The sequence below is a fragment of the Oncorhynchus masou genome, chromosome 5, assembly GCF_036934945.1.
Source record: "Oncorhynchus masou masou isolate Uvic2021 chromosome 5, UVic_Omas_1.1, whole genome shotgun sequence".
Taxonomy (NCBI): Eukaryota; Metazoa; Chordata; class Actinopteri; order Salmoniformes; family Salmonidae; genus Oncorhynchus; species Oncorhynchus masou.
In genome coordinates this window covers 77,409,292-77,423,209 of record NC_088216.1, presented here as the reverse complement: position 1 = coordinate 77,423,209, position 13,918 = coordinate 77,409,292, and the positions used below count along the sequence as shown (strand labels likewise).

The 13,918-nt window shown below is 44.8% G+C and overlaps 1 protein-coding gene across 4 annotated transcripts in view; it reads right to left on the bottom strand.

The window, feature by feature from the left end:
• Positions 1-13,918, bottom strand: part of uba7 (ubiquitin-like modifier activating enzyme 7) — a 93,120-nt gene that overhangs the window by 43,854 nt on the left and 35,348 nt on the right. For 2 of the 4 annotated variants that reach the window (XM_064966875.1, XM_064966874.1), the window contains exons 18-21: positions 12,275-12,470; positions 12,090-12,181; positions 10,063-10,155; positions 7,364-7,555 (exon numbers count right to left, since the gene is read on the bottom strand). In XM_064966875.1, the coding sequence (XP_064822947.1) occupies positions 7,364-7,555; positions 10,063-10,155; positions 12,090-12,181; positions 12,275-12,470 (573 nt within the window). Of the gene's footprint in view, positions 1-2,622; positions 2,996-7,363; positions 7,556-10,062; positions 10,156-10,220; positions 10,681-12,089; positions 12,182-12,274; positions 12,471-13,918 lie in introns of those variants that run through there. The other 2 variants (XM_064966876.1, XM_064966877.1) reach the window with 2 other exon arrangements.

Here is a 13,918-nt window from a genome sequence, read left to right as displayed (position 1 = left end):
TGGAAAGCGATACTCAGAGTCTCTCTGTGGGGCTGACGAGGGCTGCCTCCTATTTTTTTACATTGCTGTGCCTCGTCACACTTACACTACCATTCAAACGTTTGGGGTCACTTAGAAATGTCCTTGTTTTTGAAAGAAAAACACATTTTTTTTGCCCATTAAAATAACATCAAATTGATCAGAAAAACAGTGTAGACATTGTTAATGTTCTAAATGACTATAGTAGCTGGAAACAGCTGATTTCTAATGGAATATCTACAGAGGCCCATTATCAGCAACCATCACTCCTGTGTTCCAATAGCATGTTGTGCTAGCTAATCCATGTTCATAATTTTAAAAGGCAAATTTATCATTAGAAAAGCCTTGTGCAATGACGTTAGCTCAGCTGAAAACTGTTGTGCTGATTAAAGAAGCAAAACAATTGGCCTTCTTTAGACTAGTTGAGTATCTGGAGTATCAGCATTTGTGGGTTTGATTACAGGCTCAAAATGTCCAAAAACAAATAACTTTCTTCTGAAACTCGTCAGTCTATTCTTGTTCTGAGAAATGAAGGCTATTCCATGTGAGAAATTGCCAAGAAACTGAAGATCTCATACAACGCTGTGTACTTCTCCCTTCACAGAACAGCACAAACTGGCCCTAACCAGAATAGAAAGAGGAGTGGGAGGCCCCGGTGCACAACTCAGCAAGAGGACAAGTACATTAGGGTGTCTAGTTTGAGAAACAGAAGTCTCACAGGTCCTCAACTGGCAGCTTCATTAAATAGTTCCCGCAAACACCAGTCTTAACGTCAACAGTGAAGAGGCGACTCTGAGATGCTGGCCTTCTAGGCAGAGTTCCTCTGTCCAGTGTCTGTGTTCTTTTGCCCATCATAATCTTTTTTTTTTATTGACCAGTCTGAGATATTAATTTTTCTTTGCATCTCTGCCTAGAAGGCCAGCATCCCGGAAAAGCCTCTTCACTGTTGTGCTTTTCTTTCAAAAACAAAGACATTTCTAAGTGACCCCAAACTTTTGAATGGTAGTGTACATTATTACACTTTCCGTAAAAATACAGTCCACTACACATATCACTCAAAGGTAAACGTGTGTACTTTCTACGTCGTATTGACCACTACCTCAGGAGGTAGCGCACGACCCTCGGCCCAACAGTTGCCCTCCTTGAAGCAGGGCAGTGTAAACACAAATGTCTTGGTGAGCCAACACTCCTACAGTATAAATGGTAATAGCAGAGCAATGTTTTAGAAACAGCTGAAATGTCTAAACATTTTCATCATATTTAAGAAATGTTTTATTGGGTTTTTACATGAAATTGCAGTAACAGCCTGTTACATTATTAAATTGTCGCAGAAGCTGCTGGTTGCACTGAGCCATGTAAAACTACGGAAGCCCATCCCCACCACCCAACAAATATAAAATGTACATCATACAAATAGGATATGTTTTTTCATTTGTAACATTGTGTGGTCATTTCAGAGGTGGCACCACAGGTCCCAGAGTGGTGGCGGTGGGGGGAATTATTTTCCCGGGGCCCAGAGTTATTCCTGATCTGGTAGTAGGCTAACCTAACCAACTCTGGACCCTAGTTGTAGCATATGACATAGTAATAACTCAGTTGTGAAAACATGTTTTATATGGGCTATGATGGGACCAGATAATTTTTCTAATCAGGTCACATGCTTTTATAAACAACTCCTGGAAATACTCCTGGCAAGGGAGCTTGAAAACATTAAAACCCTTTAAACGGACAAAGAGACAAATGCGATTGGACAATAACACTAACAGGGCTGAGCTCGCTGTATGTAGGCCTTTCCATCTGTGACTATAAATGACACTCATACAGTATGTCATCACTATTGTGTTGATTCATTCCAGTCAATCATTTTTTATTAAAAATCCCTCGGTGACTTAGCCACCCAAAGTGTGAATTTAAACCCAATCTGATCATTCCCATTTTCTTAGAACACACATATTTTAGGCTATAAAAACATGACATTACATTTATAGGCTCACTTGATGAAGCTTGTTATACAACTCTGTGCTTTGGTCTTGAAGCTAAAATGTAATGAGTGTAGCATTCAGATGAGAAAATAAACCATTTAATTGTCTGCACATACATGCTTGTGAATTGTTTCATTATTCAAGAGTGTAATATGGATTTGTTGCATTATTTAACGGTGTAATATGTTTTAGAAGAAAGGTCTGTCATACTGTGATATTTACGGTCAATTTGAGATGTGGACTAACAATGTGGCATTGCCAGCCACAACGAAAGGTAGGCCAGGGTGTCATGTGAATTGAAAAGTAGAATTCTCTTTCAAATCTCGTAGTGGGAATAGGGTCTTAATTATCTATATAGAGGACAACAGTAGGGGGAAACAGCTGTTTAAAACCCACAGTCCCTGGGGATGAAGGGGGATGCTAGGGGCATTGGGGAAAAGTGCAGGCATTTTGTTATTTTGTTATTGCCAAAGTATGGCTATTAGCCAGCTAAGCCCCATTTCCTGTTTTAGAATAGCAAAAAAGCATGCTATTGTTACAGACGAATACACCACTTCAGTTGCACCAAGAGTGTATTCAGAACAAAAAACCTTATAAACTCAGCAAAAAAAGAAACATCCTCTCACTGTCAACTGCATTTATTTTCAGAAAAATTAACATGTGTAAATATTTGTATGAACATAACAAGATGCAACAACTGAGACATTAACTGAACTGTTCCACATACATGTGACTAACAGAAATGGAATAATGTGTCCCTGGACAAAATAAAAAGTAACAGTCAGTATCTGGTGTGGCCACCAGCTGCATTAAGTACTGCAGTGCATCTCCTCCTCATGGACTGCACCAGATTTTCCAGTTCTTGCTGTGAGATGTTACCCCACTCTTCCACCAAGGCACCTGCAAGTTTCCGGACATTTCTGGGGGGAATGGCCCTAGCAGTCACCCTCCGATCCAACAGGTAACAGACATGCCAATGGGATTGAGATCCGGATCTGTGAAGTTATTTGGATTTTTACGAATTATCTTTGAAAGACAGGGTCCTGAAAAATTGACATTTCCTTTTTTGCTGAGTTTATTATATCACCTTTATGGTTGCAATAACCATCTACCAGTCTCCGTGGCCAGATGTTAATGGTCCATTTATATGGGTCTTTCACTGCAGGCCTTCTCTTAGCCAACGTTTAGCTCATCGGTACTGTGTACAATCTCTCTTTCTCCTAGACTGATATCTCTATATGCACAGAGCATGTTTCTGCAGAGAAGGAGGACTGTGGCATGCAGACAAAATATCTAAAGATGAGGTTATCTGCTGATCAAGCGAACAGACTACCAAACCCATTTAAGGCTCTAGTCCAGTTATTTGATATAAAAAGCTGAGGTTATCTGCTGATCAAGCGAACAGACTACCAAACCCATTTAAGGCTCTAGTCCAGTTATTTGATATAAAAAGCTGACTGATCTCATGGCAGGGGTGGTCTACATCCATGCATGCGTAAGTTGATCCCTTGATAGTTGTCAGATCACCAGTGAGATGTAACAGCTGCACGCCTGCACTCACTTCAAAAGCAGACTAATAAAAATCGGCAATAATCCTGAAGGATATTTAGTCTGGCAGGGAAACAGGCTGAGATGAAAATGATAAAGTAGCATGTTGCAGCAATGACTAAAGCAGACCATGTGGTCCAGCTGCGATTCAGCTCTGTGTCGAAGAGGCAAAATCTTGATACTTATCAATGTGTTCATGAAACATTTGTTTATGGAAAAAAAACATTGTAAAAGCAGGTATAATTATAATAAATACACTGTGCAGAGTGCTAGTGTATACAAAGAATATAAACATTCGTATGACCTTATTAACATGATAAATTATTTGTATTTGCTAAAGTATCTTTTCTTGTTCCTCCGGATAACGTATACAAATAATTTCTCTACCTAATTACTGGTGCTGCAGACTGCACGCTTCCCATGCACTTCTCCTTCATGTTGCCATCTCTCCATCTGGCCTGACAGCTTGTCTTCCACACACACCTCCTCCTCCACCACACACACACACACACCTCCTCCATCTAGCACACAAAGGCTGCCAAGGTGAGCTGAGGTAACCAGACCCCAGGACTCCCTCCAGATGGCTCTGGCCACACCTTCCAACAGGCTAGCTGGGCAGCTGTCCTTTACAACACTCAGGAGAAAGGGAGCGGCTATCCTCATATCTTTGCCTCGGACAAGGTGAGAGGCTATCAAACACCTTCGCCATTTTAAAGTAGTAATATCTATGATAAGAGAGGGGGTTGACTGACAATGTGCTTTGAGAACAGTGACTGGAGTGAGGTAATTGGTAAGCTTGTATGTGAGAGCATGTCATTCCTAAAGACAGGAAAGGAAGCAGCAGACAGAAGTATGTATGAGCTGAAGTATTGAAAACAAACCCACAGGAAGCCGAGGTCTGTCTGGGCCTTCCGTTAACCCAGTCTACTCTCAGGAGGACTAGGGGAGATGCACACACACGTTCCTCACATAAAACAACATCCTCCCTCCCCGCCTGTCAGGAGGGCTGACCTGGGACTTCCCCAATTCTGACCTTTGGGTTCAGAGGTCACTCACGTGCCATGTTCATGATGACCACTATGCTATGAATGTCCATAAACCCAGATACTGTTAATTTTGGCATAATCAAGTTGCTTTGCTTCTATTGTACATACAGCAAACATGGACACAAAAGAGGAGGCAGAGTGTTAGTCTGCATCACTATATTTCAGCAACCTATTCAAACACAAAAAGCACGGTAAGCCTGTTTTTTTCGCAATGGAGGAAATGAGGTGACATTTGTTCTCTTTAGTCAGTCTCCAGTCTGACTGAGACACAAGTTGCGACCATTTGGGAGGGGTGGGGAGTGGGGAGCATGAGGAGAGACTGTATGAGGACCAGAACACCTCTTACCATTTGTGTGTTCTGGACACTGCGAACACAAGTGTATTGGTGAAGACAGGTGTGTGTGTGCGCGTGCGCGTGCGTGTGCGTGTGCGTGTGTGTGTGTGTGTGTGTGTGTGTGCAATATACACTGAGCATACCAAACATTAGGAACACCTTCCTAATATTGAGTTGCACCCTCCTTTTGCCCTCAGAACAGCCTCAGTTCGTCGGGGTCCACCCAGACCCAGACCTAACACGCCTCTGTGTTCTCCCCATCTGGAGACCTGTATTCTATCTACTCTGGCCTACATGGCTCCCTCACTCCTACTTAGTCAGCCATACACAGCCCAGCTCAACACAGTACAGCTCAGCCCAGCTCAACACAGTACAGATCAGCCCAGCTCAACACAGCACAACAACAGAGCTCAACACATTACAGCTCAGCCCAGTTCAACACAGCACAACAACAGAGCTCAACACATTACAGCTCAGCCCAGCTCAACACAGCACAACAACAGAGCTCAACACATTACAGCTCAGTCCAGCTCAGCCCAACAAGAGCTCAACACAGTACAAGCACAGACCAGCTCAGCTCAGCCCAACAAGAGAGCTCAACACAGTACAGCACAGACCAGCTCAGCTCAGCCCAACAATACAGCTCAAAACAGTACAGCACAGACCAGCTCAGCCCAACAAGAGAGCTCAACACAGTACAGCACAGACCAGCTCAGCTCAGCCCAACAATACAGCTCAACACAGTACAGCACAGTCCAGCTCAGCTCAGCTCAGCCAAACAATACAGCTCAACACAGTACAGCACAGACCAGCTCAGCTCAGCCCAACAAGAGAGCTCAACACAGTACAGCACAGACCAGCTCAGCTCAGCCCAACAATACAACTCAACACAGCACAGACCAGCTCAGCTCAGCCCAACAACAGAGCTTAACACATTACAGCTCAGTCCAGCTCAGGTCAGCCCAACAATACAGCTCAGTCCAGCTCAGCTCAGCCAAACAATACAGCCAAACACAGTACAGCACAGACCAGCTCAGCTCAGCCCAACAATACAGCTCAACACAGTACATACAGCTCAGCACCGCACAGCCCAACAATACAGCTCAACACAGTACATACAGCTCAGCACCGCACAGCCCAGTCATTAGCTGCAGTGGATGGCTTCCTGTGCATTGAGACATGAGGATACTTATTTAGAAGCTGAACTAAAATATATGCTGATGCCACAAAAAAAAGAGACTTGAACAGTTGGGGTCTGGAAAATATTGTCCCCCTCATCTCTGCAGTGTGTTATAAATCTTTAGGTTCTCGTTATTTAAAGTGCTCTCTCTGCATGACTGCTAACATTCACGGTGAATCAACTTTTTTCCATGCAGTTTTGACTACGTTTGGAATGTCTAGACAACGGACAAGTACAAGAGGAAAAACAGAACTTCCCTACACAGAACTGGTGAAACATGATTTCCAACATGAATCATAACAAAAAGCCATTATGTCTGTGCTGTCCCCGCCTCATATGCTCCCATAGGTCTCAAACAGGCCTACATATTGCCATAGCTACCGAACTGCTCAACAAGCTTTTAGCATACCAAACCAAGAGAGGCCAGAGTTGGTCTGAACTGAGCAAGAGGACAGTGTACAGTACAACAACCCTTGTGCTGTCGGGATTTGGGGGCGCCTACAGGAGGACGAGGCCCGCTTCCCGGGTCAGACCCTTCCAGAGGTGAGCTATCCTGGGACGGGGAGGGGGCGTTGTGGGCGTCACCTTACCTCATCATTGGGTGTCCTCCAAATCCATGACCCAGAACTAGACCCAGAGTTCTGTTTGGCTTTCTAATTGGCAAGTGCACATTCTTGTTCTAGGTTCTAGTGTGGCCATTGTTCCATAGAACCCATTAAGCCAGGCATTACATCTGAAGCAAACTGGAGATGTGGGCCTGAAAGCTCTCTCTTCTTAGAGCATACTTTTCTCTGCTCTTCTCTCCGCTTCTGCTTTATTCTCTTGCTTCACACTTGGGTGCCTTTATGCATTGAAGGTCTCCTGGATTGTGCGAACACAGCTCCAGGCAGGGTGGTGCGGGGGTGGGGGGGTGTACAGTTACTCCCTGCCTTACCTGGATGCAAACACCCTCTCGGATTAGACTGAGCTGAGTTAACCCCTCCCTTATGGGCCGTGGATTCTCAGGTTAGCTGTAGTCTCTTACACTGAGGGCAGTCACTCACTGTTGGAACTAACTCTCTGTTCATAAAGCGAAACAGATTTAGGCCTAAATGCTGAAGTAACAGTAGCAGTTAAGAGGCAGACTGAATACAGTCTCTGTTTTATCCTATTTTACCATGTAAATACTGTCAGTTCAATTCCCTCTCCTGTAAAAAAATAAAAAATGGCATTCATCACTTTACACTGTGGGTGTGTGTGCTGACCGGTCACTTACTGTGAAGCGCTGTGGCCCGAGGGGCTCTGACAGGACACAGTACTGGACAGCCAGGTTGATGTAGCCTGAGCGGTAGGAGCTGATCTTCCTGTGGCCCTGGACCAGCTTGTACAGCTCCACACACATCAGACCTGCCACTGCAGCCGTGGTCGTGGCTATAGCCGGGATGATGCGACCCGCGATCAGCTTACTCTGGATGAGAGGAGAAAGGAGCTCCAGTTAAAAGAGTGTGTGTTTGGTTTTAATATCCTTGTAGGGACCAGAAGGAGAGTAAAACAAAGAAAAGTGAGAGGGGGGGGGGGGGCAATTGTGGGGACATTTCGCTAAGAGTTAGGAGTTAGAGTTAGGGTTAGGAGTTAGGGTTAGGAGTTAGGGTTAAAGTTAGGGGTTAAAGTTAGGGGTTAAAGTTAGGGGTTAAAGTTAGGGGTTAGAGTTAGGGGTTAGGAGTTAGGGGTTAGGAGTTAGGGTTAGGAGTTAGAGTTAGGGGTTAGGAGTTAGGGGTTAGGAGTTAGGGGTTAGGGGTTAGGAGTTAGGGGTTAGGGGTTAGGAGTTAGGAGTTAGGGGTTAGGGGTTAGGAGTTAGAGCTAGGGGTTAGGAGTTAGGGGTTAGAGTTAGGGTTAGAGTTAGGGGTTAGGGTTAGGGGTTAGGGTTAGGGTTAGGGGTTAGAGTTAGGGGTTAGAGTTAGGGGTTAGAGGTTACGATTCGAGTTAGGGCTATAGTTAGGAGTTTGGGTTAGGGTTAGAGTTAGGGGTTAGGAGTTAGGGTTAGAGTTAGGGGTTAGAAGTTACGATTAGAGTTAGGGTTATAGTTAGGAGTTAGGGTTAGGGGTTAGGAGTTAGGGTTAGAGTTAGGGGTTAGGAGTTAGGGTTAGAGTTAGGGGTTAGAGTTAGGGGTTAGGAGTTAGGGTTAGAGCTAGGGGTTAGGAGTTAGGGTTAGAGTTAGGGGTTATGGTTAGAGTTAGGGGTTAGAGTTAGGGGTTAGAGTTAGGGTTTAGGAGTTAGGGGTTAGAAGTTACGATTAGACTTAGGGTTATAGTTAGGAGTTTGGGTTAGAGTTAGGGGTTAGGAGTCAGGGTTAGAGTTAGGGGAAGAGTTAGGGGTTAGAGTTAGGGGTTAGAGTTAGGGGTCAGAGTTAGGGGTTAGAAGTTAGGGTTAGAGTTAGGGTTAGAGCTAGGGGTTAGAGTAAGGGTTAGAGTTAGAGTTAGGGGTTAGGAGTTAGGGTTAGAGTTAGGGGTTAGGAGTTAGGGTTAGAGTTAGGGGTTAGGGTTAGGGGTTAGAGTTAGGGGTTAGAGTTAGGGGTTAGAGTTAGGGGTTAGGGGTTAGGAGTTAGGGGTTAGGAGTTAGGGGTTAGAGTTAGGGGTTAGAGTTAGGGGTTAGAGTTAGGGGTTAGAGTTAGGGGTTAGAGTTAGGGGTTAGAGTTAGGGGTTAGGAGTTAGGGGTTAGGAGTTAGGGGTTAGGAGTTAGGAGTTAGGGGTTAGGGCTAGGGGTTAGGGCTAGGGGTTAGAGCTAGGGGTTAGAGTTAGGGTTAGAGTTAGGGGTTAGGAGTTAGGGTTAGAGTTAGGGGTTAGGGTTAGAGCTAGAGTTAGGGTTAGAGTTAGGGGTTAGGGGTTAGAAGTTACGATTCGAGTTAGGGCTATAGTTAGGAGTTTGGGTTAGGGTTAGAGTTAGGGGTTAGGAGTTAGGGTTAGAGTTAGAGCTAGAGTTAGGGTTAGAGTTAGGGGTTAGAGTTAGGGGTTAGAAGTTACGATTAGAGTTAGGGTTAGGGGTTAGGAGTTTGGGTTAGGGTTAGGGGTTAGGAGTTAGGGTTAGAGCTAGGGGTTATGGTTAGAGTTAGGGGTTAGGAGTTAGGGTTAGAGCTAGGGGTTAGGAGTTAGGGTTTAGAGTTAGGGTTTAGAGTTAGGGTTTAGAGTTAGGGTTTAGAGTTAGGGTTTAGAAGTTACGATTAGACTTAGGGTTATAGTTAGGAGTTTGGGTTAGGGTTAGAGTTAGGGGTTAGGAGTCAGGGTTAGAGTTAGGGGTTAGAGTTAGGGGTTAGAGGTTACGATTAGAGTTAGGGTTATAGTTAGGAGTTTGGGTTAGGGTTAGAGTTAGGGTTAGAGCTAGGGGTTAGAGTAAGGGGTTAGAGTAAGAGTTAGGAGTTAGGGGTTAGGAGTTAGGGTTAGGGTTAGAGTTAGGGGTTAGAGTTAGGGGTTAGAGTTAGGGGTTAGAGTTAGGGGTTGGGGTTAGGGTTAGGGTTAGAGTTAGGGGTTAGGGTTAGAGTTAGGGGTTAGGGTTAGAGTTAGGGGTTAGAGTTAGGATTATAGTTAGGGTTAGAGTTGGGGGTTAGAAGTTACGATTAGAGTTAGGGTTAGAGTTAGGGGTTAGGAGTTAGGGTTAGAGTCAGGGGTTAGGAGTTAGGGTTAGAGCTATGGGTTAGGAGTTAGGGTTAGAGCTAGGGGTTAGGAGTTAGGGTTAGAGCTAGGGTTAGGAGTTAGGGTTAGAGCTAGGGGTTAGGAGTTAGGGTTAGAGCTAGGGGTTAGGAGTTAGGGTTAGAGCTATGGGTTAGGAGTTACGGTTAGAGCTAGGGGTTAGGGAAAATTGGATTTAAAATGGGACTTAATTGTTTGTTCCCCACAAGGACAGAAAGAAAAAGATTTTTGAGATTTGTTTATCACTCTCTGTTGTGCCGCTGTGATAGGAGAAAACAATGAAGATTCTAACCTTGTGACGATCAGCTGTTGGGATGTCGTAGTTCTCTGCCCTCAAGTTAGAGGCAGCCACTATGTAGTCTATGTGGAAGTTATTATCATCATCCTGTAAACACAATTGATCCTCTTTATAATACATGAATGCATTAACCGTTAATATCCAAAGACCACCAGATTGTTCTATTTTCAGGGAACACCTGCCACTGGAGCAACATGGTTCTGAAGAGGAGACAAATGGAGAAACATTCTTACATACATTACATCAACAGCTGTGAGATGAAGATGAGATCAACTGATTCCAGGCCAGAATACTTCTCAGCACTTCCTTGTCTATTAAAGCCAAATGAGTCAATGATGTGATGCCGTGGTTCGTCTGCTTTGAGCTCTGAGGCCTTTGTGTCTGTGTCACTTTAATTACACTAGTACATGACTGATCACCCCTCTGCCATGTAGTGGAAATCAGATTCCCCTGTTAGCGACACTGTCTATGAGCTCACACCTCAGCCAGCACAGCCCTACAAAGAGGGTGACAATCAGTCAGGGGCAGCTGGAGGGGTCATGAGGTAGTCTCACCTGGCAACCCGATACTGCAGAATCCGTTTCCTCACATTCCAGGCATCTGTAGCATGACCTGTCCAGTTAGCAGAGGTAGAGAGTAGGTGGAGGATGTGGACAAGGAGGATGAGGAGGTGGACGAGGAGGAGGGTCTCAGTCACATCCAAGGCAAGGTGACATCCAATACCTGTCTTACCTCAGCCACCCTACACACTTCACCAGCCACCCTACACACTTCACCAGCCACCCTACACACTTCACCAGCCACCCTACACACTTCGCCAGCCACACTAATCAGTCATCTGTACTACACAGCTCCAAACCTCCTTTTATGATGGATAGATGAGGTGGGGGAGTGAGAGAGAAGAGAGAGAGTGGGAGTGAGAGAGAAGAGAGAGAGTGGGAGTGAGAGAGAAGAGAGAGAGTGGGAGTGAGAGAGAAGAGAGAGAGTGGGAGTGAGAGAGAAGAGAGAGATTGGGAGTGAGAGAGAAGAGAGAGAGGGGGAGTGAGAGAGAAGAGAGAAGTGAGAGAGGGGGAGTGAGAGAGAAGAGAGAGAGTGGGAGTGAGAGAGAAGAGAGAGTGGAAGTGAGAGAAAGAAAGAAAGGAGAGAGAGAGAAGAGAGAGAGTGGGAGTGAGAGAAAGAAAGAAACGAGAGAGAGAGAAGAGAGAGAGTGGGAGTGAGAGAGAAGAGAGATATTGGGAGTGAGAGAGAAGAGAGAGATTGGGAGTGAGAGAGAAGAGAGAAGAGAGAGAGGGGGAGTGAGAGAGAAGAGAGAGAGTGGGAGTGAGAGAGAAGAGAGAGTGGGAGTGAGAGAAAGAAAGAAAGGAGAGAGAGAGAAGAGAGAGAGTGGGAGTGAGAGAGAGAAAGAAAGGAGAGAGAGAGGCTCCAGTTCCACTGCATGACAGTGACTGGCTGTACAATGGAAGTGTTATGGAGGAACTGTTGCCCTCGGGGCTGTGTGAGTGTGCTGCTTCACAGGGCTGGGTGACATGGTGGTGGTAGACCGTGTGAGATGGGGAGCCCCACAAACAGAGCTAGAGGTCCTCAGGCCTAGTCTCTGTAGACTGTTTATTCACCACTGTTCTGTAGACTGTTTATTCACCACTGTTCTGTAGACTGTTTATTCACCACTGTTCTGTAGACTGTTTATTCACCACTGTTCTGTAGACTGTTTATTCACCACTGTTCTGAAAGCTGTTAATAACAAGATATGCACTCTCTAAAATACTACCCCTTACAGTAGCAGTGTAACAGAGAGGACCCAGAACACAAGACATCCTGTTTCCTTTGACACTGAGCCACTGCAGTGTGTGTCCCGTTAGGGACTAGCACAGACAAGGGTCACTGAGGACCCAAAAACCAAACTGCTATTTTTTTTTGCCCCATATAGAGTTCAACATGGACCCCTTCCCTCTGTGTGGCCCCTAGCACTATGCAGTGTTACCAGCTGAGATATGGCGAGCATGGCGCTGGGCTCTTATTACCTTCTCAAAGTCAATGGGGTGCATCTGCAGGGCTTCGCTGTTCACTGGAGGAGAGGACAGCTTCTTCTGCAACTCCTCCAGTCGGCCTGTGTCTGGTCAAATGGAACAGAAATACAGAGTAACACAAAGGCCTGAGAAACAGGCTTATAACACAACATACAGTAGATAAATGGACAGTTACTCACCCAAATGTCCACTCTCCCTCTCCTCCTCCATCTCCTTGTCAGTGAGATGGATCTTGACGGTAGACTTGGGGGTGAAGGCAGGTATGTGGACCGTCTCTAGGATGCTCCTGATTGCAGAGCTGTCTCGTGTACCCACAATCCCATAGATCTGCCCATAGAGGTTGGCTGCTGCCACCACATAGTCCATATGGGTGGTCTACAATACATGACAAGATAACACAAACTGTTAATGACCCCCCACCTCTCCATCTCAACAGTCAGAACCAGACCTGCTGAGGTAAAATAAATAATTACATTACACACATGCTGCAAACTCAAACAAAACTCACAAATCCACTTTGGTCATATTAGGGGTGGTACAAAGACCACTTCCTACTAGTTGCACGCGAGGAGCAAAAGCTATGGAAAATGTTAATATCTGACAGGATGTTCATCATGGATAGAGTTGGGTAGGTTCCTTTCTAAATGTAATCCGTTACAGTTAGTAGTTAGCGGTCTAAAATTGTGACCAGTAACGTAACTTTTAGATTACTCAAAGTCAGTAGCACAATCTGATTGCTTTCAGTTACTTTTGGATTACTTTCACCGCCAGAGGCATTAGAAGAAGACAAAAAGGTTTCATCAAACGCATTTGGTGTCCTCATAGTGATCTGTGACTTGTGGTCAGACTCGCTCAGGTGGAACAAACTTAAACTTGTGCCGTTTTTCAATGCTGACTTGAAAATCATTGAGAAATCAGAAAGGTGTCATAGTATATTTTTTGGCAAACATTGTTCTGAATTTAAAAGTAATCCAAGTAATCTGTTTTTTTCCCAAAAATATCTGTAATCTGATTAGAACATTTTAGCTGGTAACCTAACTGCTTACAGTTAGAGTTTTTGGTAATTAGATTACATGTAATCGCAGTTACTCTCCAACTCTGCTCATGCAATATGTCCACCACACTGGGCTGTATGAGCTATCAGCAGAGTCACCCAGTAGTTACCAAAGGAGAAAACCCTCTGGACTTAACCAAAAAATATAAATATGTTTTATTGTCACATACACCAGATAGGTGCAGTGAAATGTGTTGCTTTACAAGGTCAGTAGTAGTAGTGTGGCAACCCTGGCTGGAGCAAATTAAGGTTAAGTTCCTTGCTCAAGGGCATATCAACAGATTTTTCACTTTGTCAGCTCGGGTATTCAAACCAGCAACCTTTTGGTTACTGGCCAAGGCTCTAAAAGCTAGGCTACCTGCTTCTTGTCAAGGCAGAAAACAAGTAAGAAAATAATCGCAATTTACATCAGTTTAAAACCTCCCATCGGTGACCAACAAACCCCCTTGTGATTCATCATGTAGTTTTAAATAGTACTACCATTGAATACATCAGAGGACTATTACAGATTCATAGGGTGGTTCCACTGATTTACAACTGCTACTAAATGACATTCAACAGGCCATGAATAGGCTCTATGCTCTAGAAGCAGTCAGTGTGTTTATTGAGTGTGTTGATAAGAGGCATTCCTAAAGAACATTGTTGTTGTCCTATTGTCTGCCTGTGAGAGCTGCAGGCCCAGACCTGAGGACAGGTGAGGAGACAACCTCTCATACCAGGAGAGGAGGGGAACAGAGAGGAGGGGAACAGAGAGGAGGGAACAGAGAGG